General features: G+C 53.9%; 2 protein-coding genes and 1 long non-coding RNA gene across 11 annotated transcripts; 2 read left to right on the forward strand and 1 right to left on the reverse strand.

The window, feature by feature from the left end:
* The first annotated feature begins 2 nt into the window (after positions 1–2).
* BCL2L12 (BCL2 like 12) lies at positions 3–7,029 on the forward strand. 4 transcript variants are annotated; one of them, XM_044930889.2, is made up of 7 exons: positions 3–131; positions 814–928; positions 1,140–1,282; positions 3,252–3,338; positions 3,425–3,516; positions 4,681–5,006; positions 6,810–7,029. In XM_044930889.2, exons 2-6 carry the CDS (start codon positions 822–824, stop codon positions 4,996–4,998), a joined length of 747 nt encoding a protein of 248 aa, XP_044786824.1. In that variant the 5' UTR covers positions 3–131; positions 814–821; the 3' UTR covers positions 4,999–5,006; positions 6,810–7,029. The 4 variants fall into 4 exon arrangements, with proteins under 4 accessions (XP_044786824.1, XP_006080152.1, XP_044786825.1 ...); XM_006080090.4 differs by having other exon boundaries at positions 4,681–4,959; XM_025270009.3 differs by lacking the exon at positions 3–131 and adding an exon at positions 471–604 and having other exon boundaries at positions 4,681–4,959.
* LOC102397527 lies at positions 6,994–11,026 on the reverse strand. Of its 4 annotated transcripts, none has more exons than XR_006545886.2 (5): positions 10,558–11,026; positions 8,696–8,789; positions 8,337–8,503; positions 7,487–7,735; positions 6,994–7,360 (listed from the first exon to the last, which is right to left on the reverse strand). It is a non-coding gene; the product is annotated as an uncharacterized LOC102397527 (long non-coding RNA). The 4 variants fall into 4 exon arrangements; XR_006545884.2 differs by having other exon boundaries at positions 7,487–7,750; XR_006545887.2 differs by having other exon boundaries at positions 7,487–7,750; positions 10,348–11,026.
* Positions 11,027–11,164: 138 nt separating this feature from the next.
* Positions 11,165–21,280, forward strand: PRMT1 (protein arginine methyltransferase 1). Of its 3 annotated transcripts, XM_006080084.4 has the most exons (11): positions 11,225–11,318; positions 13,549–13,602; positions 14,142–14,243; positions 14,998–15,153; positions 15,297–15,360; positions 17,129–17,271; positions 18,041–18,128; positions 18,221–18,336; positions 18,976–19,126; positions 19,428–19,549; positions 20,981–21,280. In XM_006080084.4, the coding sequence occupies exons 1-11, from the start codon at positions 11,283–11,285 to the stop codon at positions 21,062–21,064; spliced, it is 1,116 nt and encodes a 371-aa protein (XP_006080146.1). In that variant the 5' UTR covers positions 11,225–11,282; the 3' UTR covers positions 21,065–21,280. The 3 variants fall into 3 exon arrangements, with proteins under 3 accessions (XP_006080147.1, XP_006080146.1, XP_006080148.1); XM_006080085.4 differs by lacking the exon at positions 13,549–13,602 and having other exon boundaries at positions 11,165–11,318; XM_006080086.4 differs by lacking the exons at positions 11,225–11,318; positions 13,549–13,602 and adding an exon at positions 13,898–13,918.
* The last annotated feature ends 13 nt before the right edge of the window (positions 21,281–21,293 follow it).

Consider the following 21,293-nt stretch of genomic DNA (forward strand, 5'->3'; position numbering starts at 1 on the left):
TCTATGTTTGGGCACTCACCAACCCGAACCAGTGCGCAGGCGCGGGAAAGTTGTCCTAAGAAAGGAAACTTTATACAAGTTCAGAGGAGGAGGAGGAGGAGGTGGTGGCGGCGGCGGGGGCCCAGGATCAGGTGAGCGGGACGTCAGCGCGGGCTTGGAGAGGAGGAAAGAAGAGGGAGCCGGGATCCAGGAGCGGGCAACCCAGTCCTATTCCCCCGACATCCAAGCGTCTTCAGTCTCCCAAATTCTAGCGTGAGTCAGAGAGTGGAACTATACCTCCCAGCAGGCTGCGCGGCGAACCAGTAACGGACCGAGGGGAATGTTTGCTGCGAAGCCTGCTGGGATTGGTAGTTCTTGATCCTCTACGGATTTCAGTCTCTTGGCATCTTCCTTCAGAATCCAGAAGTCGGAGCCCTAGGGGCCCTTTTTCCTCGGGGATTCAGGGGTCTGAGGCCACAGCCCCAACCCTAACCCTTCTCTCTTAGACTCAGGAGTTCAAACCCCCAGCCCTCTTCTCCAAAAACTCAAGCGCTCAGGCCCCAGACCCCTCCTCCCTTAGACCCAAGAATCAGAATCCCCAGACGTCTCCTCTCTCAGGATCAAGGTGTCTTTGTCTTCATTCCTCTTCTCTCTCTAGAGACAAGCATCGGGGCTCCCAGACCCCGAAACTCCCATAAAAGACCTGGGATACCCTTCCCTCTTTGGGGATTCATTAGTCCTGGCTCCCTCCTCATTCCCAGACTAGGAATTTGGGCCCCAGCCTTCACTTCGCTCTGAACCCTGGAGCCCATCCTCCATTTCCTTCTTTCACAGGTGCCCCCATGGCGGGCTCGGAAGAGCTGGGGCTCCGGGAGGACACGCTGAGGGTCCTAGCTGCCTTCCTTAGGCAGGGTGAGGCTGTGGGGTCCCCCATTCCGACCCTACCCAGGTAAGAGGAGTTGCCCTCCTTCCTCAGGGAGCTGCATTTGGGATGCACCCCTCTCCAACTCTTGCTCCTGGACTCAGCCTGTCTCCTTCCCTGCCTCTTTATATCTCGCTCTACTCCTTGTCCTGGGGGTTGCAGGGAAGGGCTCTCAGGAGGACAAAGGGACTGCTTGCCAAGAGCTTCTGGGATCATTCTCTGAGGTCCCCTTCCCCAGGAGCCCTGCCCAGGAGGAGCCAACAGACTTCCTGAGCCGCCTTCGAAGATGTCTTCCCTGCTCCCTGAGGCGAGGAGCCGTTCCCCCTGAGTCCTCTCGGCCTTGCTCCCTGCCACTCCGGCCCTGCTATGGTTCAGAGCCTGGTAAGAGATTTCCTTCAATCATCCAAGAACTGGCAGGGTCAGCAGCTTTGATTCTTAAAGCATAGAGAGGATAAGGAACTAGTTCAAGATCACCCAGCTAAGGGAGTAGCTCCGGGGGGTCTCCAGCACCTACCTTCACCCCCGACACCCAGCTGGATTGCTATCTGTCAGTTCTGTGAGCTGCTTTAGGAGAGCTTTTGGTCCCTCTCTATTATCTCTCTCTTGCCACACGTGCTTCCTTGCCCCTAAACTTTTGTAGCCACCAGTACCCCCAGTACTGGATTTAGAAAAGGCAGAGGAACCAGAGATCAAATTGCTAACATCCATTGGATGATAGAAAAAGCAAGAGAATTCCAGAAAAAATCTACTTCTACTTCACTGACTATGGTAAAACCTTTGACTGTGTGAATCACAACAAACTGGAAAATTCTTAAAGAGATGGGAATACCAGACCACCTTACCTGCCTCCTGAGAAATCTGTATGCAGGTCAAGAAGCAACAGTTAGAACCAGACATGGAACAACAAACTGGTTCCAAATTGGGAAGGATTATGTCAAGGCTGTATATTGTCACCCTGCTTATTTAACTTATATGCAGAGTACTTCATGTGAAATGCCAGGCTGGATGAAACTGGAATCAAGATTGCCAGGAGAAATATCAGTAAGGTCAAAAGTGCAGATGACACCACCCTTATGGCAGAAAGTGAAGAGGAGGAGCTAAAGAGCCTCTCAGTGAAAGTGAAAGAGAAGACTGAAAAAGCTGACTTAAAACTCAACATTCAAAAAACTAAGATCATGGCAAATAGATGAGGAAACAATAGAAACAGTGCAGACTTTATTTTTCTGGGCTCCAAAATCACTGCAGATGGTGACTGCAGCCATGAAATAAAAAGACGCTTGCTTCTTGGAAGAAATGCTGTGACCAACCTAGGCCACATATTAAAAAGCAGAGGCATTACGTTGCCAACAAAGGTCCATCTAGTCAAAACTAGGGTTTTTCCAGTAGTCATGTATGGATGTGAGAGTTGGACCATAAAGAAAGCTGAGCACTGAAGAAATGATGTTTTTGAACTGTGGTGTTGGAGAAGACTCTTGAGAAGAGTCCCTTGGACTGCAAGGAGTTCAAACCAGTCAATCCTAAAGGAATCAGTCCTGAATTTTCCTTGGAAGGACTGATGATGAAGCTAAAGCTTCAATACTTTGGTCACCTGATGCAAAGAGCTGATTCATTAGAAAAGACTCTGATGCTGACAAAGACTGAAGGCGGGACGAGAAGGGGATGACAGAGGATGAGATGGTTGGATGGCATCACTGACTCTATGGACATGAATCTGAGCAAGCTCCAGGAGTTGGTGATGGACAGGGAGGCCTGGTGTGCTGCAGTCCATGGTATTGCAAACAGTTGAACATGACTGACTGACTGGACTGAACTGAACTGTAACCCCAGTAGGGAGGCAGGAGACCTAATTTTCAGTCACAATTGCCTGGCCGTTTTGGTTACATGAACCCTTTTCTCCAGTTGCAAAGTAGGAATGAAGAGGGGTGGGAATTGGACTTGATCAAGAGTGATAGGTAGGTTTTTTCTCACACATGAGCCTGGGTAGACTAATAATGGCTACTGCAGGGGCTTTGTTGAAGAGGATTTCACAGCTGGGGAGAAGAGTTCTGTGATGAGTTGCCTGAAAAGGACAAGGGGTAGAATGGGATGCTAAGGGTCATTAACCTGGGGTGTGCCATGTGTCTGCCTTCCTTAGATGGGATAATCTTCAAGGTCCAAACACTCTTAAGTCCAGCTTGGGGAAGAATGCAAGGGGTTTTTTAATCAGGTTTGCTCATTGGTCTTCAGTTTACCCCACTCTGAAGTAGAAATCATTGCTACCTGGCAAGATGATTGGGAGGAGAGGATACCCAAGTTCCCGATGTTGGGTCCAAAGTTCCTAAAGACCCATCACTGGCTCTTTTCATTCCAGGCCCTGCTACCCCAGATTTCTATGCCCTGGTGGCCCAGCGGCTGGAACAGCTGGTGCAAGAGCAACTGAGATCCCCACCTAGTCCAGGTGAGGTGCAGAGGGGCGCTGGAGAAGGATGCAGGTAGAAGGGTCACCAGGGTTCTGCCCCCAGCCAAAGCCTCTTCTGCCTCCAGAATTACAGGGTCCCGCACCCACAGAGAAGGAAGCCCTGCTGCGAAAACTGGTCGCCTTGCTGGAAGAGGAGGCAGAAGTCATCAACCAGAAGGTGATGTGTGGTCTGTTCTCCCTTTAGCTAGGATAGGAATTGCAGCATGGTTCCACACTGGGACCTGAAGCTGAATCTGCATTCTCACTGGATAGTCGGACAGGGAACGGTGGTACAAGGCTTCAGTGAAAGAGTGAGTAGAAGGGTAAGCCAGGGCAATACCTTAAATTACTGCCTTTTATTGATCGCTAGAGGGGGGTAGCTTATAGGCAAAGACTGTGGCCACCAGAAACACATTCTAGGAAAGAAATTGGGACCAGGTGAGGAAGTAAGGGAATGTATGGTGATGGGAAAGGGTGGGAGGTGTGGTTTGAAGCTGCTGATGCTGTTTAGTTGCTAAGTCGCGTCTGAGTCTTTGCAACCCAATGTACTGTAACCCAAAGGCAGCTATCTAAAATCTGAAGACCTGATTGACCATATAGGGCTATGACTTAGAATGTAGGAGAAATGGACTGCCAGAGGGAGTGTGGCTTGTGGCTTTGTCCTGGAATCTAGTTGGCTCAGGAGCTTGGGCAAAGTGTACAGTCTTATTTATTGTATGATAGAAAGCAAGGTTGTTGTAGACACTGGCTTGGCCTCCGGGTCTCTGGGAAGCCCACAGAAGTGTCGCTAGAATATTAGCAAGCTAGAAGGCAATGGCACCCCACTTCAGTACTCTTGCTTGGAAAATCCCATGGACGGAGGAGCCTGGTAGGCTGCAATCCATGGGGTCGCTAAGAGTCGGACACGACTGAGTGACTTCACTTTCACTTTTCACTTTCGTGCATTGGAGAAGGAAATGGCAACCCACTCCAGTGTTCTTGCCTGGAGAATCCCAGGGACGGGGGAGCCTGGTGGGCTGCCGTCTATGGGGTCGCACAGAGTCGGGCACGACTGAAGTGACTTAGCATAGCATAGAAAGTTTAGGGCTTGGCCCTGATTGGCTGTTGGGGCCTTGGCAGGGGCGTGGCTTGGCTTCGCCGGTTCTTGGCCATCTTGCTGGGAGTAGCTTGGCTGAGACCTTATAGTCTAGTTTGTGATTGGCTGATGTGCTGGATAGGGGCGTGGCCTAGAGCGCCAGTTACACCTAGAACTCGCTTGAAGCCACGCCTCCGAGCTTCCTATTGGCTAGCTACGAGGGTGTGACTGAGTCTTACCTTAGCTCTTCCTCTCCCTGTCCCACAGCTGGCTTCAGACCCAGCCTTACAGCGCAAACTGGCGCGCCTCTCTGCCAGTTCCTTCAGCCGCCTAGTGGAACTCTTCTCTAGCCGAGAGGTCAGCCCTCGCCCAAGCCAAGCATTGCCGTGCCCTGGGCCTCCGCCACCTTCCCCGGAACCCCTGGCCCGCCTGGCCCTGGCCATGGAGCTGAGCCGGCGCGTGGCTGGGCTGGGGGGCACCTTGGCCGGACTCAGTGTAGAGCATGTGCACAGCTTCACGCCCTGGATCCAGGCCCATGGGGGCTGGGTGAGCCGCCACAGCCTCTCTGGGCTTCTCTTTACCTAATTGTCATTGTATGTGTGTGTATTGGCGGGGAGGGACGGGGGTGGAGTCTTAACCTTCCTTTCAGACATCACGGGTGTTCTCCCGCTTCCACCGTTCGTCCGTTCTGTGTTTATCGAGCACCTACTGTACACCAGGCACTGCCGTGATAACTGCAGATGCTCTGCCCAGCTTTAACCACTCTGGTATACACAAAAAGTTATGTCAGAAACAAATTCCCTCATCTGTAAAGGCAGGAGAACTCTAATACCTACCTCAAAGGGTTATTGTGAGGATTAAAATGGGATCATCCTTGTAGGTACTTGGTCTTTGTGGGATGACTGTCTGTCTGTGCAGCACTGCCTGCGGGAATGCCTTTTCCCCAATATCCCCCTTCCTTGCTTCCTCTGCCCATCTGCTCAGGTATCACCCCCAGTGAGGCCTTCCCTGGTCTTCATTTAAAGTCGCAGTCACCCCCACACCCTCCCACCTTACCATGCTTGCTCACTGCTTTAAATCCAGCGCTGGGCTCAGAGCTGGATGGGGCTCCTGTGTACGGACTAAATGACCTTTGGCTGCTGTCCCCGTCCCCTTGAACATCAATTTCTGGCTGCTTAATGGACACCATCTCATTTACCGGCCTCATCACTGCCAGGCTGTCATTGCTTCACAGACTGGCAGAAACTGGCTAGGTGTGTTTGAGGAGCAGAGAGGCAGCCAGTAGGGCTGGAGCAGGGTGGGTGAGGGGGAGAGGATGAGAGATGAAAGCAGGAGAGGCGGCCAGATCGTGCAAGTCTTTAGGCCTTGTGATCATGCTTAAGAACTAGCACACAGTGAGCCAGGAGTTGTAGGAGGGCTCTTTGTAGAGGGATGCAAGCTGACTTGGGTGGTCACGGGCGCCCTCTGGCGGCCGTATGGGGACTAATGTAGAGGGCAAGGGCGGAAGTGGGGAGCCCCAGGGAGATACCAGCGCTGGTCCAGGGAGGAAATGAGGGTGTATCAGACCAGGGTCGGGGCAGTGGAGAATTCTGGATTTAATCTGGAAATAGACCTGACAGATTTTCCTCACGGAGAGGATGGGGAGACCAAATGGGAGACAGGAGTCGCGGATGATGCCGAAGATGCCGACCTGAGCAGCTACAGAGCTATATCTGATGTCCCCTGAGACCAGGAAGAGCAGAGTAGAGGGGAAGGTGGGGGGCAGGTTTGGGGAGGAGTTAGAGGTGATCGGAGGTGGTTCAGTTAAAGGAGAGACACCCTTCAGACCTCAATGCAAGATGATGATGGAACGGTGGATATTAGGGTCCAGAGCTCAGTGCAGAAGCTGGATTAGTCGTAAGAACATTTTATTCTTTAAGGAATAACAGGCAAGCTTGGCCAGGTACTCAGGCAAGGCCTTTAGTGGAATGATCCCATCTATACCCCTGAACCACCTTATAGGATTCGATTATTATCCTGGTTTTATGGAGGCTGAGGGAAAGTCCTTTATTCAGGGTGGGGAATTGGAATTAGGACTTTAACACAAAATCAGGGCTCTTTATTGTTAAAGCCCCAGGACTCTGTTCCCCTTCTTTGAGTCTCTCTACCCCAGCTGTGGGGCTTTGCCTCTCCCACCCACCCCCAGGACCGTTTGCACCCACCCCAGGTTTCTGATCCTTTCTTGGGGTCTCCATCCCTCACCTCTCATCCCTGTCTGCCTCTCTCTGGGTCTCTGTCCCCTCCCCCTCTCTGGTTCCTTGCCTTCCCGGTCTCTGCTCTCACTGGGCCAGCGTGGACACTGCTGTGAGTGGAGGACGCCTCTCCACTCACGGGGATCCGCCACTTTTCCCTTCCAGGAGGGCATCTTGGCAGTTTCACCCGTGGACTTGAACTTACCCTTGGACTGAGCTCTCCCTCAGAAGTTGCTGCAAGATCAGACCTCATGTCCCTGCACCCTCTTTCCAAGCCTTCCTATTCTACTCAGGGCTGTGGGGTGGTGCCTGCCCTGTTTTTTTGCCAAAAAAAAAAAACACACAACTGTTTAAAATGTTTTCACATTAAAAACTTTTTCAAGTATTTTATTATGTGTTCTTTCTCTCAAAAACTAAAGGACTAAGTAGAGGAGATTTGGTTCAGGGACCTCTCTAGTTTATAAATTGGGGATTCATTCCTTCTGGAAATATTCATTTGAGGCACCTACAAACTCCTGCCACCTGAACAGCTATCTCCAGAACAAAGCTATGCTCTTCCTTCACGGGGCATCCAGGACACCATCCGCTTCTCATTTTTCTCTTCACACCGCTCCTTCTGAGCCTTTTTTGCAGGTTTCTCCTCATCTACCAGTCCACCAGCGGTTGTCACCCTCTTAGGGCTATCACTCCCTTCACTGAATTATGTCTGTAAATGCCTAAAATGAGAAGTACAGGATTACAAAGGAAGCCAAGTACAGTCAAGCCTCGGTATTCACAGATTCCGGATTTTCGAATTCGCCTACTCTTGAACATTTATCTGTAGTCCCCAAACGAATACTCACGTGCCTTTGCACTCGCTGGTAGGCGTGCTCGTGCTCAGAGCAGAAAACGATCGGACTGACCCAGCGGGCACCTTCCAGCTCAGGTCGGGCGAGGCAGCGCTGCTGCCCTCTTGCAGCTCTCACACTGTGTACACACATCCTTTCTGCAGTCTATTCAGTGCCACATTTTCCACGTCTCTGTGCTACTCATGCTGATTTCGCTGTCCCAAAGGGCCCCAAAGCATAGCCTGAAGGTCCTAGCCGGCATTCCTAAGTGAAGGAAGGCTGCCATGTACCACAATTAAGTACGGTTTGTCGTACATCGTTTTCGTTATAGTGCTGTTGGCTGCAAGACCAATGTGAATAGGCCCACTATACATTAAATAATGTGTCTACAAACAAAATACACAGAAAACCTGATTATATTTTGATGGGTTGATGAGAGTGTTGTGACAAGACACTTGTGGCAACCTGACCCTGTATCTCCCCCAGGATCAAGGCTGAACAAGGTGTTCGCCAGTTCAGTGTTTGTGATGATTTTGTGGGATGTAACTAGTGCAAATAAGGATCGAGTGTGGAAATAAAGCTTTCAAGATTAATATAAAAATTAGTGGTATAATAATAGACATGCCTCCTCATTAATTAAAAACACCTACGGTGGGTCTCATAACCATGATTTCTAAGTAGAGCAGGAATGACATTTGGAGATGGATCAGTTATGGTTGTGTGACAAATCATATACATTTAGCGGCTTACAATAACACATTTATTAATCTCAGTCTCTGCGTGTCAGGGGTATGGGTGCAGCTTAGCAGGGTGCTTGGCTCAGGGTGTGCCTATGCTGCTATCAAGGTCTCAGCTTCAGTCTCACCTGAGGCTGGGGGCCTCTTGCCAGTGCTGGTTTTAGCAGAATCATTGCAGCCTCATAGAGACACCCGACTCTTCGATTTGACTCAGGTCTTCTAACCACCTTTCTAATCACACGAACTCTCCAGTGATCTTGTCCATTTCGTGGTCTATGACCTAATGCAGCACTGACTGGCCAATAGAAATATGACATGAGCCATAGGTGTTATTTAGAATATAACAGTAGCCCCATGAAAGCAAAGTAAAAAAGTTAAATTAATTTTAACAATAATTTTTATTTACCCCATTTATCCAAAATAGAATCATTTTAACATGTAATCAATATAAAAAATACGAATGAAGTATTACAGATTCTTTTCTCACCTGAAGTCTTCAGAATCTGGTGTTTTACAGCCATAGCTTATCTCAGCTGAGACTAGTCATGGCCCATTACTCAGTTGTCCCATGTAGTTGCCATCTTGGAGAATGCAGAATTTGACACTTGAGACTCCCCCAGTTTTGCTTCCAGCCCAGACCTCCCGCCTGTACTTTCTGTGGTGTGGAATTCGCTCAGTCATATCCGACTCTTTGCGACCCTATGGACTGTAGCCTGCCAGGCTCCTCTGTCCATGGAATTCCCCAGGCAAGAATACTGGAGTGGGTTGCCATTCCCGGGGATCTTCCCTATCCAGGGATCAAACCCTGGGTCTCCTGCATTGCAGGGAGACTCTACCATCTGAGCCACCAGGGAAGCCCCTGTACTCTATACCCAGTGACATTAGTTTATTCCCTAACGTTGTAGACAATGTTATAATTTTTCCCTCTTCATAGCAACACAAGAGCAAAAGTAATTGATTGGGTTAACTGGAAATCAGAAGAAAAAAAAAAAGACACAAAAACCCTGCTGAAATATTTGGAGAAATGGAAAAGAAAAAAAAAATTCCACACAACATATAATGTAAGGGTCAAGATGTGGGTTCAGATAAAGTCTCTGCTTTTCAACAGACAACATTAAGAAAAGGCAAAGACAGGTCACAGATTGGGAGAAAAATGTAAAGTCTATACCTGACAGAGACCTGTATCTAGAATCTATAAAGAACGTTTACAATTGGTGAATAAGAAAACAACTCTGTTTGCAAAAATACACAAAAGACTTGAGCAGACACTTGACAAAAGAAAATACACAAATAGGGGAACTTCCCAGGTGGTCCAGTGGTTAAGGACCCGCCTTCCAATGCAGGAGATGTGAGTTCCATCCCTGGTTGGGAATCTTGCAGCAACTACTGAACCCACATGCTCCGGAACTTGTGCACAACTAAAACCCGAAGCAGCCAAATTAGAAAGAAAGAAAGCATGCAAATGGCCGATAAGCACACGAAAACATGAAAAGGTGCTGAATAACTTGGCGGTCAGGGCAATAATGCAACTCACAACCAGGAGATAATCTCTTCCTACATAGGAGAGTCGTTAAAATTATAGACTGATTTTATCAAGTGCTGGAGGGGATGTGGAGCACCTAGAACTCTCACGCGTCCCTGATGGAAATGCAAAACGGTAGAACACCATAGGAAACTTTGGGGCAGTTTCTTATCAAGTTAAACATACACCTAGCATAGGACGCAAGCATGTCCTCCTACACTGACCCAAGAGAATTCAAAGTGTACATCTACAGAAAGGTTGGGACACGATGGTTTATAGCCACTTTATTCATAACAGCCCCAATCTGGAAACCACCCAGATGTCCACCAAGAAGAAAATGTGATCCAGCCATACAATGGAATACTCCTCAGCAATAAAAAGGGTTGGACAATCGTTATATGCGACATGAACGAAACTTGAAAACATTATGCTGAGAAAAACAAGACAGGCACAAAAGAGCACATACTTTTATCGGAAATTTTAGAAGATGAAAAGATACACTATAGTAACAAAACATAGTAATTGCTTCTGGGGTTGGGTGAGAGGGCGGTGTTGACTAGAAAGGGTCGTGAAGGAACTCTCTAGGGTGATGGATACATTCCACAAGTAGCAGTTACCTTCATTCAACAAGTAACTTTTTCTACAGGTCGAGGGAAGCTGCCTGGAGGATGTGGCGACTGAGTTGTGTCGGGACTGACTCATGATGGCCAGACGAAGGGGGTGGGTGTTCCCGGCGTGGTAGGACTTGGCAAAGGCCAAGTGCTTGAGTGGGGTCACTGGGTTTAAAAAACTTGTACCAATTAAGTAGAGGGCTAGAGATTAAATACCTCGATGCCTGAGTCCCATTTCTGACTTGATTCGGGATCCCGGACAAGACCTCCCTCTCCTTGAGCCTCTCACTGCTTCAGTTTTCCCGCAGGAAAATGGGCACAAGCTCCCTTATTCCCCCTTGGATTCCCTACAAGCTGGGAGAAGCCACAGAGTGGACGATGAGTGACAGTTTGTTTGAGCCAATCTCTGGAGCCTAAAGCCTGCTTTCCTTTCTCGTGGGCCAATCGTCACGTTCTCCTTGAGGCCACCCGCTTGGTGGAGGCAGGCCAAAAGCCTCATGACGTCACATCGTTAATAAACCAATAGCAGCTATTAAGAGGCGGGTACTTTTGGTGATAGTTCTATTTCAAGATGTCCGCTCAGCGCAGGGTCCGCCGGGAAGCTTTGAGGCGGTACTGGAGAAGGGGAGGGAACTCCCTGTAGATTCTGCCCAATCGTCAGTCGCGCTTCTTGCGATAGACGGGCAGTCTTTCCCATCCCCGTCGACTTAAGGGGGCGGGGTTCGGCACGCCAGACTAGGCGGGCACCTCAGCTTTGATGGGCGTCTCCTTCGCCCAATGGCTAAATGGTATTTCCAGACGGGTCACCTCCGCTGCCAATGAGATCTCCTGGCGGGGTCGCGGTGGGCGGGCCGTGGACCCTCCGGTATAAGGCGGTCCCGGGGGAGTGCGGAGAAAGGGGGGGGTCTCGGCGGCCGGAGGAGGAGTAGACGCGGGTGAAGATGGCGGCAGCCGAGGCCGCGAACTGCATCATGGAGGTGAGCGCCAGGAGCGCCGCCGGGGGCGGGGGGCGGTTTGGAAGTCGGTGTTTTACGCCTCCGCCGTGGGGAAGGGGCTCTGAATCGCCGGATTGGGGTTGAAGGCCCCCGGTTGTACGGAGGGGGGCGCCGCGTGCTCCGTATCCGAGGATACCGTTTGAAGTGCGGGTTCCCTGTCTTTCGGGGGCCTGAGGCGCCACGCCGAGCCGAGGGCCTACTGCCCCTCCCACGTGGAGGAGGGCTGGGGGCGCTTCCGGCCTGGCCCCCACGTGGCCGCGGCACGGTGGGTGGGGAGGGGGTGTGCCGTGCCCGCTGGCCCGGCGGATTCCACGTGCGGGACAAAGGCCCCGCCCCCGGCCGGGGGAGGGGCGCCCCGGGGGGGGGGCGGAGAGGAGGCTCGGACCCTCCCTCCGAGGCCCCCTGCCCTCCTCCCCGGGGATCGTGACAGGCACCTCGGGGTGGAACTTACTTGGGGATCTCCGCGCAGTAATGAGGCTCTTGGGAGGGGCAGTGTGTCTCGACCCTCAACACACCCCTTCCTGGGACCAGGGCATCTGCTTAGGCATCGGTCCAGGTTTCGTGCACTCTTGCGTTGGGGCTGGAGGAAGATGAAGAATTGGTTTCCTCTGGGACCCCTCCTACCCTCCAGTTTCCTGTCTCTGGATTCTCCCTCTCTTTGGGAGCTGGGGGGATGGGGCATGCCCCTGTGACCTCCCTCTGGTCGATGGGGGGGCATCGAGCTGAAGGAGATCTTTCCCGATTAGGCGCTGTGCACCCCCTTGTGGCCATTTCTGGGTGTGTGGGCGGGACATCTTTTTCATGGGGCGTGTCTCCAAGCCCACCTCCCCGTCGAAGCCCTCCCGGGCGAGGGGAGAGAGAGGGAGAGAGAATCTGTCCTGGGAAGGGGGTGTGAGGCAGTGGAGGCAGCGGATTTACCCACTTCTGGCCCTTCCTCTCCCTGGGGTATTTGTGAAAGTGGGAGGTGACCTCCTCCTCCCTGAACCCCTGTTTGAGGGTCTTGAGCCTGCTTGCGTGAAATGGTGTTCTGTGAGGTGTGATTCTCTTGCAGCTATGTGGGGCTTGTCCTGATGCTGTGTCTCAAGCGCTCTGGGGGCATGTCTGGCGGTAATGTCGGTGGTGTAGAGAAATGGGCCCCCGTGGGAAGTCCCCTCACCCGCCGTCTTTCTGTATCCGCGTCATTCACTGGCTTGGGGAGGATGGAGGTGGGGCTTGGAGCCCAGGGGTTATGTCTGTGATTTCACGCTTCTTGGCGCCTGGAGAGTGCTTGCATCTGGAAGAGCTGTAATCTGGCCCTCGTACTCTCGCCTGTTAGCCTGTAGCAGTCTCAGGAATGGGAGATGAGATCCCAAGATGCATACCTTGGGGGGCAGCCCCCAGGAGTCACTCCAGTGACCTCCCCCTTGGCTCTCTGCTAAACAGGGCCTTCTTGGCTGGAGGAAATATTTTCCTCAGAGGGGGCTCCAGGACTCGGCCCCTCCCCTGGGGAGTTTCGGGGTCTGAGATGGTGGTTCGAATGGGGAGTAGGTGGGCTTGGGGGGTCCAGGGTCTGGCCTCCTCCGTGGGACTCTGCCCTCCTGCGCAGAGGGTCATGATCAGGAGATTGGCGCTCCCTTGTTTTGTTTGGGACTCCCTGAGTCCCAGGCAGGAGCTAGCAGCCCACGTGCCAGCTCTGGTGGGGGCGCCCGTGTGCCACACCTCCTTTCTGGAATCCTCTCAGATGAGAGACTGCTTTGCAGAGGTGGCAGATGCCCAGTGGGTACACCCTGCCAGTCCCTTCCCCCAGCTACGAATGGTACCCCAGGATGAGGCTTTGTGTCAGGAAGTGTCATCTAATCTGGGGAGATTAGACGGTGAGGGGGAGTGACAGCTGGCAGTACCCTTGTGCCCGGCGGGTGCCAGTTCCTCTGGCCTGGATGGGGGAGGCGTGTGTGCTCAGGTGCCTGGCCCAACAGGGTCAGTGTGGGGGCAGGCCACCATCTCTCCAGCCACAGCTGGGATAGAACCCCCTCCCTGCTCCCCCCACATCTCCCACACCCCTGTTGAAAACAGCCTTGCCTCTTTACTTGTTCCTTCTCCCACCACTGCTCACAAAGGAAAAGCAAAATTGTAGGAAACATATCTTTCTCCCCCAAGAGCCAGAGTCGCCTGGCCTGGCCCTCCCCTAGCCGCTCCCGGTAGCTAATCCTTTCTCCCTGTTACTCTCTCCTAGAATTTTGTAGCCACCTTGGCTAATGGGATGAGCCTCCAGCCGCCTCTTGAAGAAGTAAATATCCTTTTGTGAGACCCCTTCCCACATACACATATCTCCTCACACGTCAGGCCCTTTTTAGTGGTCTAACTGATCCCTCTGGCTTCAAATCACTTTACCCTTGGCCCCCGAAACACTTAGTCCAGACTCCGTCCAGGTTTTGGCCCCCACCTGGCCTCCCCCAGTACTGTGGCTACTTCCTTAACTCCATTTACAGCCCCCCACCCCACCTTTGTCCTTCCCCGTGTCTGCCCTGCTTCTGCCTTCCTCTCCCCTCCCTTCCCCAGCTGTGGGCTGAGCTAGAGACGGGGGCAGAGAGACTGGAGAGATGGTAGGCCTGGCTGAGGTATCGGGGGTGCCCTCCTGGATGGTGCTCTGGGGGTGGGGGGTTCCTGGGAGAGGCAAGATGGCAGCTGGGGGCTGTAGGGTTGCCTGGTACGGTTTGGGGAGTGTTCTGTATACTCCAGGGAGCAGTAGAGAGCTGCCTGGAGGCTTCCGAATCTGTGGGGAGCCCCCAGATGTGACCCCATTTGCTCCCATTCACCCCCTCCCAGGTCTCCTGTGGCCAGGCAGAAAGCAGCGAGAAGCCCAACGCTGAGGACATGACGTCCAAAGATTACTACTTTGACTCCTACGCTCACTTCGGCATCCACGAGGTGAGTATGGACAGACAACTCCTAAGGCTGCCGAATCTTCCGGGGGGTCATGTTGGGGAGGGCTGGAGCTTCATCTCTGACGCATGCGCACTCCCTTCCCTGGCAGCGGGCCACCCCCTCTGCGCAGGCAGAGCTCACACTCCGGGGTCGCCTCGCGCAGCCGTTGCCTGGGAGACGGGGTTAGCCTGGCGCTCTACCAGTCCTCTCCTGGGAGGCCGCGGTGGGAGCGCGCATGTGCATCTGAGACGTCAGCCTGAAGTCAGGGCCTACCGGTCTTTGCCGCCCTCTAGTGACCGGCAGCGGCACTGTCCCCCAGCGGCTCGAAAGCCTTTTCCACCCCTTTTGCATGTGGTGGAGGCTGAGGTCCCAGAAAGCAGCAGAGATGGGGTGGGAAAATTTTTCTCTTTCCTTTTATTTTTTTTTAATTGTTATAAAATATGCATAGCAAAATTTACCATTTTCACGTGGGCGGTTTAGCGGCTTTGGCTTACTGAGGACTTTTTAAAGTCAAGGCTCTACAGGGGGTTAGGCGGCAAGGGTAGAAAATGCCTAAAATAGGATTTTGGTCCATCCAGTCCAATTTCATGTAGGGAAACTGAGGCGTGTGGAAGGGAAATAACTTGTCCCAAGGGGACTAAAGCAGGTTTGAGGACTGAGTGCTGGTCCTCAAGTTGATCAGCGTGTTGGAGGCCAGGGCACCCTGGTTTTTGGGACGCCAGTCCCCTCATGATCTCTTTGTTCCCACCCCTGCCAGGAAATGCTGAAAGATGAGGTCCGCACCCTCACATACCGCAACTCCATGTTTCACAACCGGCACCTTTTCAAAGACAAGGTGGTGCTGGACGTGGGCTCGGGCACAGGGATCCTCTGCATGTTTGCTGCCAAGGCTGGGGCCCGCAAGGTCATCGGGGTGAGTGTCCTCGGTGGCCGGCCGGGCCTGGGCCTAGGGACGGAAAGGGGGCCCCTTGGGGCTCAGGGATTGGGTGGAGGGGAGTGGGGGCGGAGGGTGGGACTTGGGGGGGGTCTCACCCTCCCTTCTTCCTGGGCCCCCAGATCGAGTGTTCCAGTATCTCTGATTATGCGGTGAAGATCGTCAAAGCCAACAAGTTAGACCATGGTGAGCCCAGGAAGAGAACGGGGTCTTTGGGGAGGGAGCGGGGGATCCCAGCTTCCCCGGGGCCCCTCGGCAAGGGAATGGGGGCCATGGAAGTCAGATTCAGGTGTTCATCCCCTGTGGGCTCTGGGCTGCCGACAGCCCCAAAATCCAGCCTTCTCAGAACCCACCACCTGATGAGCCATCTTAGAATCTGCATGTCGAAGTCACAAGCTTGGTGCTTTGGTCTTTTATTTAAAAAAACAAAAAAAAAAGCTCAAGAAGCATCTTGAGTTTTTTCAGTGAGTGATAGAGTCACGTGGTTGGCACATGAGACCCATAGTAAGAAGTCTCCCGCCCGCCTCTCGGCCACTCTTCTCTAAGTGCAGCCAGCTCTCCCTCCTGGAGAGGTTCATACCGGTGAACAAACATGCATGCGTATGGTTGTGCATTCACATGCTGGTTTTTGACACAGATGGTGTTTCCTACGTGCCCTTTGCGATTTTCTCCTGTGAATCGTGTAGTTTAGCACCTGACATGATGTTGAGAGGATCTTGCTTTTTGATGACGGCCGTCCTCTATTTGCACATACACCAGCTCTGTTAACCAAGTTCCTGCTCATGGGCATTTGAGCTTCCAAGACTTTCGTCCCCCACGTGTAATGTCATCATCAGTCATATATGAACTAATGTTATCTGTGAGGTCAGTTCATAAAAGTAGGGTTGCATGGATCAGAAGTGGAAGAAAGTTGGGCAGAAGGTACCACATTGCCCTTCCCACCTGCAAGGTTTGAGGGGCAGAGAACATGGGAACATGTGGGGTTTTTTGATATGAGGGCCCTTGGCATTCTAGAAGCTGAAGGGGTTTTTTTTTTTTTTAAAAAAAAGAAAAACTAGTGTAATGAATCCTCAAGTTCCTATCACTCAGCTTTAAATACCTCCTTTTGAAGCAAATTCTGACTATAAATCCTGCCATGTGTCTCTAATAGATAAGGCTATTTAAAAAAACATGACCACGGGAATTTCCCCGCAGTCCAGTGGTTAGGACTGCCTTCACTGCTAGGGCCCCACTTCGATCCCCGGTCAGGGAACTAAGATCCCACAAGCTACACAGTGCAGCCAGCAAAACAAAACATGACCATGGCTGTTAGCGGCAAAATCTCTCTTTTTTTAAAAAAAATTTTACTTTGCTGCGTCAGGTCCTAGTTGCAGCCTGTGGGATCTAGTTCCCTGACCAGGGGTTGAACCCCAGTCCCCTGTACTGGGAGCACGGACTCTTAGCCACTGGACCACCAGGGAATCCCATGGGCTGACTTCCAGTAGATTTCAGGAAGGGAGCTGCTCTGCCCCATACAAAACCCTGACCCAGAAGCAGGTCGTCTGCAAATGGTTTGGCACCAGGTTCCCCATGAGTGTGTGAGGCGTGACGGGTAAGGGGGTGGCCGCCTTTCCCATTCCATGTCCTAGAGCGAGGGGCTGTTTGCGCCGGGTCCTGGTCCTGCCTGTTAATGGCAAAATCTTTACGTCACCTAATACCTGATTCATGTCAAGTTCTGTTCCTGCCTCAGAAATATCCCGTGATGAATGAATTTTAAAACTTAAGTTGACAGGGTGTGGCTTCAGCTCACAGAGTTCTTTTAAAGATGCCCCAACACAGCCCCCAGCCCTTCCTTGAGAAGACAAGGCTGTCCCAGTGGGGTCCCCAGGCCCTGGGGTGTCCCCACTGCCCCCAGGGGAGGCAGGCAGACGGCTGTCCTCGGGGCTGGTGGCATGTGCCCTTGTCTGCCCCGCAGTGGTGACCATCATCAAGGGGAAGGTGGAGGAGGTAGAGCTCCCGGTAGAGAAGGTGGACATCATCATCAGCGAGTGGATGGGCTACTGCCTCTTCTACGAGTCGATGCTCAACACCGTGCTCTACGCCCGAGACAAGTGGCTGGTGAGGCCCCTGGCGGGGTGGGAGCAGCTCGTGCAGGCCGGGGTCCTGCTGTTGAGCCAGTGTGGGGGTCCAGGCAGAAAAGGAAAGCCATGCTCGGTACTTCCCACCACGGGAACTGAGTACAGGGGCTGGAAGACATCTCCTACACAGATGTTAGGAGGCCCACGGGCAAGATGGAGGAGGCCCAGTACCGGAAGCTAGACAGGGACAGGGAGATGGTGCTGGAAAAGAACCACAGCAGGCCAGAGGGATTAGGAGGGACTGTGGACCCAGGTGCTGTCAGAGCAGGCCTCCCAGGGAGCTGACCAAGACCTGAAGCCCGGACGGGGAGGAGCCACATGGGATCTGAGGGGCAAGGCACACTGGACAGAGGATTTCGGGCAGTGCAAAGGTCCTGGGGCAGCAGCGAGTTCACTGTGTAGGGAACTTGCAGTAGGGAACCTGCAGTAGAACGAGGATCAGGAAGGAAGTTGGAGGTGAGGGGTGAAGGGCTGTATGCAAGTCTCGTGGGACCTCATGGATATGTAAGACTGCTTTACTCCTCAGAGGGGCGAGGTTAGGACGGGGTCTGACTTAGATGCTCCTCAGAGCCATCAGGCAGCTATCTAGGGAGTAGACTGAGGCTGGGGACCAGTGAGGAGGCCGCAACAGGGGCCCACCTGTGAAATGCTGAGCTCAGACCAGGGCGGTGTCGGGTGGATAAAGAAACAAAATGGGGCAACCTTGCCCAGTCCCCCCATCCTTCACGCCCTTGCCCTGCTCCCCGTAGGCACCCGATGGCCTCATCTTCCCAGATCGAGCCACGCTGTACGTGACGGCCATCGAGGACCGGCAGTACAAAGACTACAAGATCCACTGTGAGCTCGGGGCCCGGGGAGCTTATGGGGTGGGGACTGGCTGGGTGCCGGTTACCCCATGGGCTCACCGCTCCTTCCCGCCTCCTCCCCAGGGTGGGAGAATGTGTACGGCTTCGACATGTCTTGCATCAAAGACGTGGCCATCAAGGAGCCCCTGGTGGATGTGGTGGACCCCAAGCAGCTGGTCACCAATGCCTGCCTCATCAAGGTGAGCGGGTAGGGTGGCTGGGGGTTGCTCAGGGTCAGCCCAAGAAGAGCCAGCACCTGGCCCACGCGTGGGACCGTGAATGCTTGCTTGTTTGAGGTCTCGGGAGCTTATATACACACGTGGGTCCCTGATAATATACCGACAGCCATCATTTTTTGAGGATCCCCTTCTCAACCCCCAGTATCAACTCTCACAAGGATACGGGAGGCAGGCCAAACTGGGTGGAGGAGGGAGTTTGTGGACGGAGATGGGGAGGCAGCAGACGCCCTGACTGGGCAAGCCTCCGCGGCCTGAGGCAGGACCCCCAGTTTTACCCTGAGCAGTCAAAGGATTTTAAGCAGGGCTGTGATGTGATCCGTTTCTAGGCTGTCAGGTTGTCTGATAAGGGATGTGGGGGGAGAAGGCGGGAGCCATGGAACCCTGTTAAGATGCTGCCACAGTGGAGAGGGGACACTGGCCGGGGGCAGGCAGTGGAGAGTGGAAACTGGGCCATTCTCCAAGGAGCGGTACTCCTTCTAGGAGGTCGACCTGTCAGATTCGGGGTTGGGGTTGGGAGAGCAGGGGATCCAGCCGGGGCCCCCCAGGTTTGACCGCTGGGCTGGAGGTCAGGGAAGGGGGCTCACGAGGCTTTTCCCGCAGGAGGTGGACATCTACACAGTCAAGGTGGAAGACCTGACCTTCACCTCCCCCTTCTGCCTGCAAGTGAAGCGGAACGACTATGTGCACGCCCTGGTGGCCTATTTCAACATCGAGTTCACCCGCTGCCACAAGAGGACCGGCTTCTCCACCAGTGAGGCGGGGCGCAGGGGCGCGGGCACAGTGGGGCCTGCGACAGGAGTGGCCAGAGGGAGCCCCGGGGGCCTGGAGGCTTCTGACAGCAGCTCTGCCAGCCAGCCCGAGCGCAGGGTGCTCCAGTCTCTGCGCCTGAGAAAAAGCCCGTCCCAGGCTTGATCGGGGTGAAGGGACCACAGTCACTGCGCAGTCAGTGGGCTCTGGAGGGCGAGGGGGTCCTGCGAAGGGAAGGCGGGGGTGGGGAGGGACAGGCGGCGAGCTGGGTGGGCCGGGCTGATGCCGCCCACGCCCACTCCCAGGCCCCGAGTCCCCCTACACTCACTGGAAGCAGACAGTGTTCTACATGGAGGACTACCTGACGGTGAAGACGGGCGAGGAGATCTTTGGCACCATCGGCATGCGGCCCAACGCCAAGAACAACGTGAGGCTCTGGGGCAGCTGGGGGGGTGGGCTCGGGCACCTCTGCCTGTTCTGGGGCCCGGGGACCTCTCGGCCCCAAACCCGCCAGCTAGTCTGCTTACCCTCTGTTCTGCACTCATCTCTCTGGCCTGTGCCCCTCACACCCCCACCCCCGGTCTGCCTGTGACCAGTTTCATTGAGCACCTACTGGAAACCAAGGGACCCCAGGGACCCAGGCATGATCAGGCCGGACCCCTGCTGTTCAAGTTCTAGACACAGGAGAGTCATGTCAGTGCCAGCTGGTCATGACTTCTGTGCTCAGCTGGGAGAGGGGCCGGCAGGTATTGGAGCAGATGGAGACGGGGCCAGAGGATATCCTGGCCCAGGAGTGGGAGCGAGAAAGGAAAGGAGGGCTGTTTCATCTGGTGAGACATGGCGGGGAAGCAGGTCTGGGGGAAAGTCAGGAGCTCGGGCATGGGTGGGAGGACTCCTGGGTTGGCGGGAGGAAGGTCTGGAAGTTGAGGGGCGTGGCGTGAGCTGGAAATGTCAGTGGAGCGGGGAGCGGCACTGCATGAGCTTGGATGGAGGGGAGCACCCCACGGTGGCCCCACTTTCTAAGTCAGGGAGGTGAAGGCCAGTTTCAGCAGCTGTTCTCAGCCAGGGATGGTATTGCCCCACCACCACCACCACGTCATCATCTGGAGACATTTTTGCCACAGTTGAAGGGGCACGGCTGGCATCTGGTGGACAGGCAGGGGAGCCGCTCCGTGTGCAGGGCACAAGATAAGACTCTCTCACAGGAAAAGAGTAGTCTGGTAGCGAAAAGGCTGAGAAAACCCAAACCAGAAACCGAAAGAGACCCAAAGAGGGAAGAGGGACCTGGGAGTGACGTGCAGTCAGGTCCGAGGTTGTTGGTGGCTTTGCCCCAGTCTTTCCAGGGGGTGCTGGGGGCCCAGGCCACAGGGTGGGCCCCAGGAGGGTTGGCCTCCAGGAAGCTTTGGAGGAGAGGAAGAGGGGGGCGGTGGGGTGGGGCCCCAGAGTTTTTTGAGAGGAGGAAGTTTGCTAGAAAGAGGTTTGCTTCTTGTAAAAGAAGAAAGAAAGAACTTTTGCTGGTAGGGGTGGTTTTGATAAAGGAAATCTTAACGATGCAGGAGACAGCAGTTGCCCCTCCCTTCCCTCTCCACCCCCCACCCCCCACCCCCCAAGGCGAGGGATTGGCTGGGTTCCAGGTGGTTTTGAGGATGTCACGTTGGAAACCTCACAGGGAATCCAGCACGGGTCGAGACAGATGCTGGGTGTGGGAGCAGCAACGCACGTCTCCAGGGAGGGGGTGTGGACCACTGGGGGCCTGCGGCACCTCAGGCGGGCTGTGCTGTCCTCCCCCTTCCCCCCGCTGCCCTCTGTCTCTGCCCGCCCTGTCCCAGCCCCCCTCATGGCCGCACTCTCCCCACAGCGTGACCTGGACTTCACCATCGACCTGGACTTCAAGGGCCAGCTGTGCGAGCTCTCCTGCTCCACTGACTACCGGATGCGCTGAGGCGGCGCCCGGCTTCTCCCACCCCAGCCAGGCTGGCCCTGCAAGGGCCCAGGGGCTGCGGCGTTCTTAGGCGGTTTCGGGGCTCCCCCTTCCTCTCCCTCCCTCCCACAGAAGGGGGTTTTAGGGGCTGGGGGTGGGGGGGCACATTGTGACTGTGTTTTTCATAACTTATGTTTTTATATGGTTGCATTTACGCCAATAAATCCTCAGCTGGGATGGCAGCTCAGCT

The sequence above is a fragment of the Bubalus bubalis genome, chromosome 18 (genome assembly GCF_019923935.1).
Source record: "Bubalus bubalis isolate 160015118507 breed Murrah chromosome 18, NDDB_SH_1, whole genome shotgun sequence".
NCBI classification, from domain to species: domain Eukaryota; kingdom Metazoa; phylum Chordata; class Mammalia; order Artiodactyla; family Bovidae; genus Bubalus; species Bubalus bubalis.

Excerpts from the sequence above, each read along its gene's own strand:
- BCL2L12 (XM_006080090.4), top strand. The coding sequence starts at position 822 with ATGGCGGGCTCGGAAGAGCTGGGGCTCCGGGAGGACACGCTGAGGGTC. Across the intron at positions 1,283-3,251 it reads CTGCTATGGTTCAGAGCCTG|GCCCTGCTACCCCAGATTTC; the intron begins GTAAGAGATTTC and ends TTTTCATTCCAG. Across the intron at positions 4,960-6,809 it reads TCCAGGCCCATGGGGGCTGG|GAGGGCATCTTGGCAGTTTC; the intron begins GTGAGCCGCCAC and ends TTTCCCTTCCAG.
- PRMT1 (XM_006080084.4), top strand. The coding sequence starts at position 11,283 with ATGGCGGCAGCCGAGGCCGCGAACTGCATCATGGAG. Across the intron at positions 15,361-17,128 it reads AGCCAACAAGTTAGACCATG|TGGTGACCATCATCAAGGGG; the intron begins GTGAGCCCAGGA and ends TCTGCCCCGCAG. Across the intron at positions 17,272-18,040 it reads ACGCCCGAGACAAGTGGCTG|GCACCCGATGGCCTCATCTT; the intron begins GTGAGGCCCCTG and ends TGCTCCCCGTAG.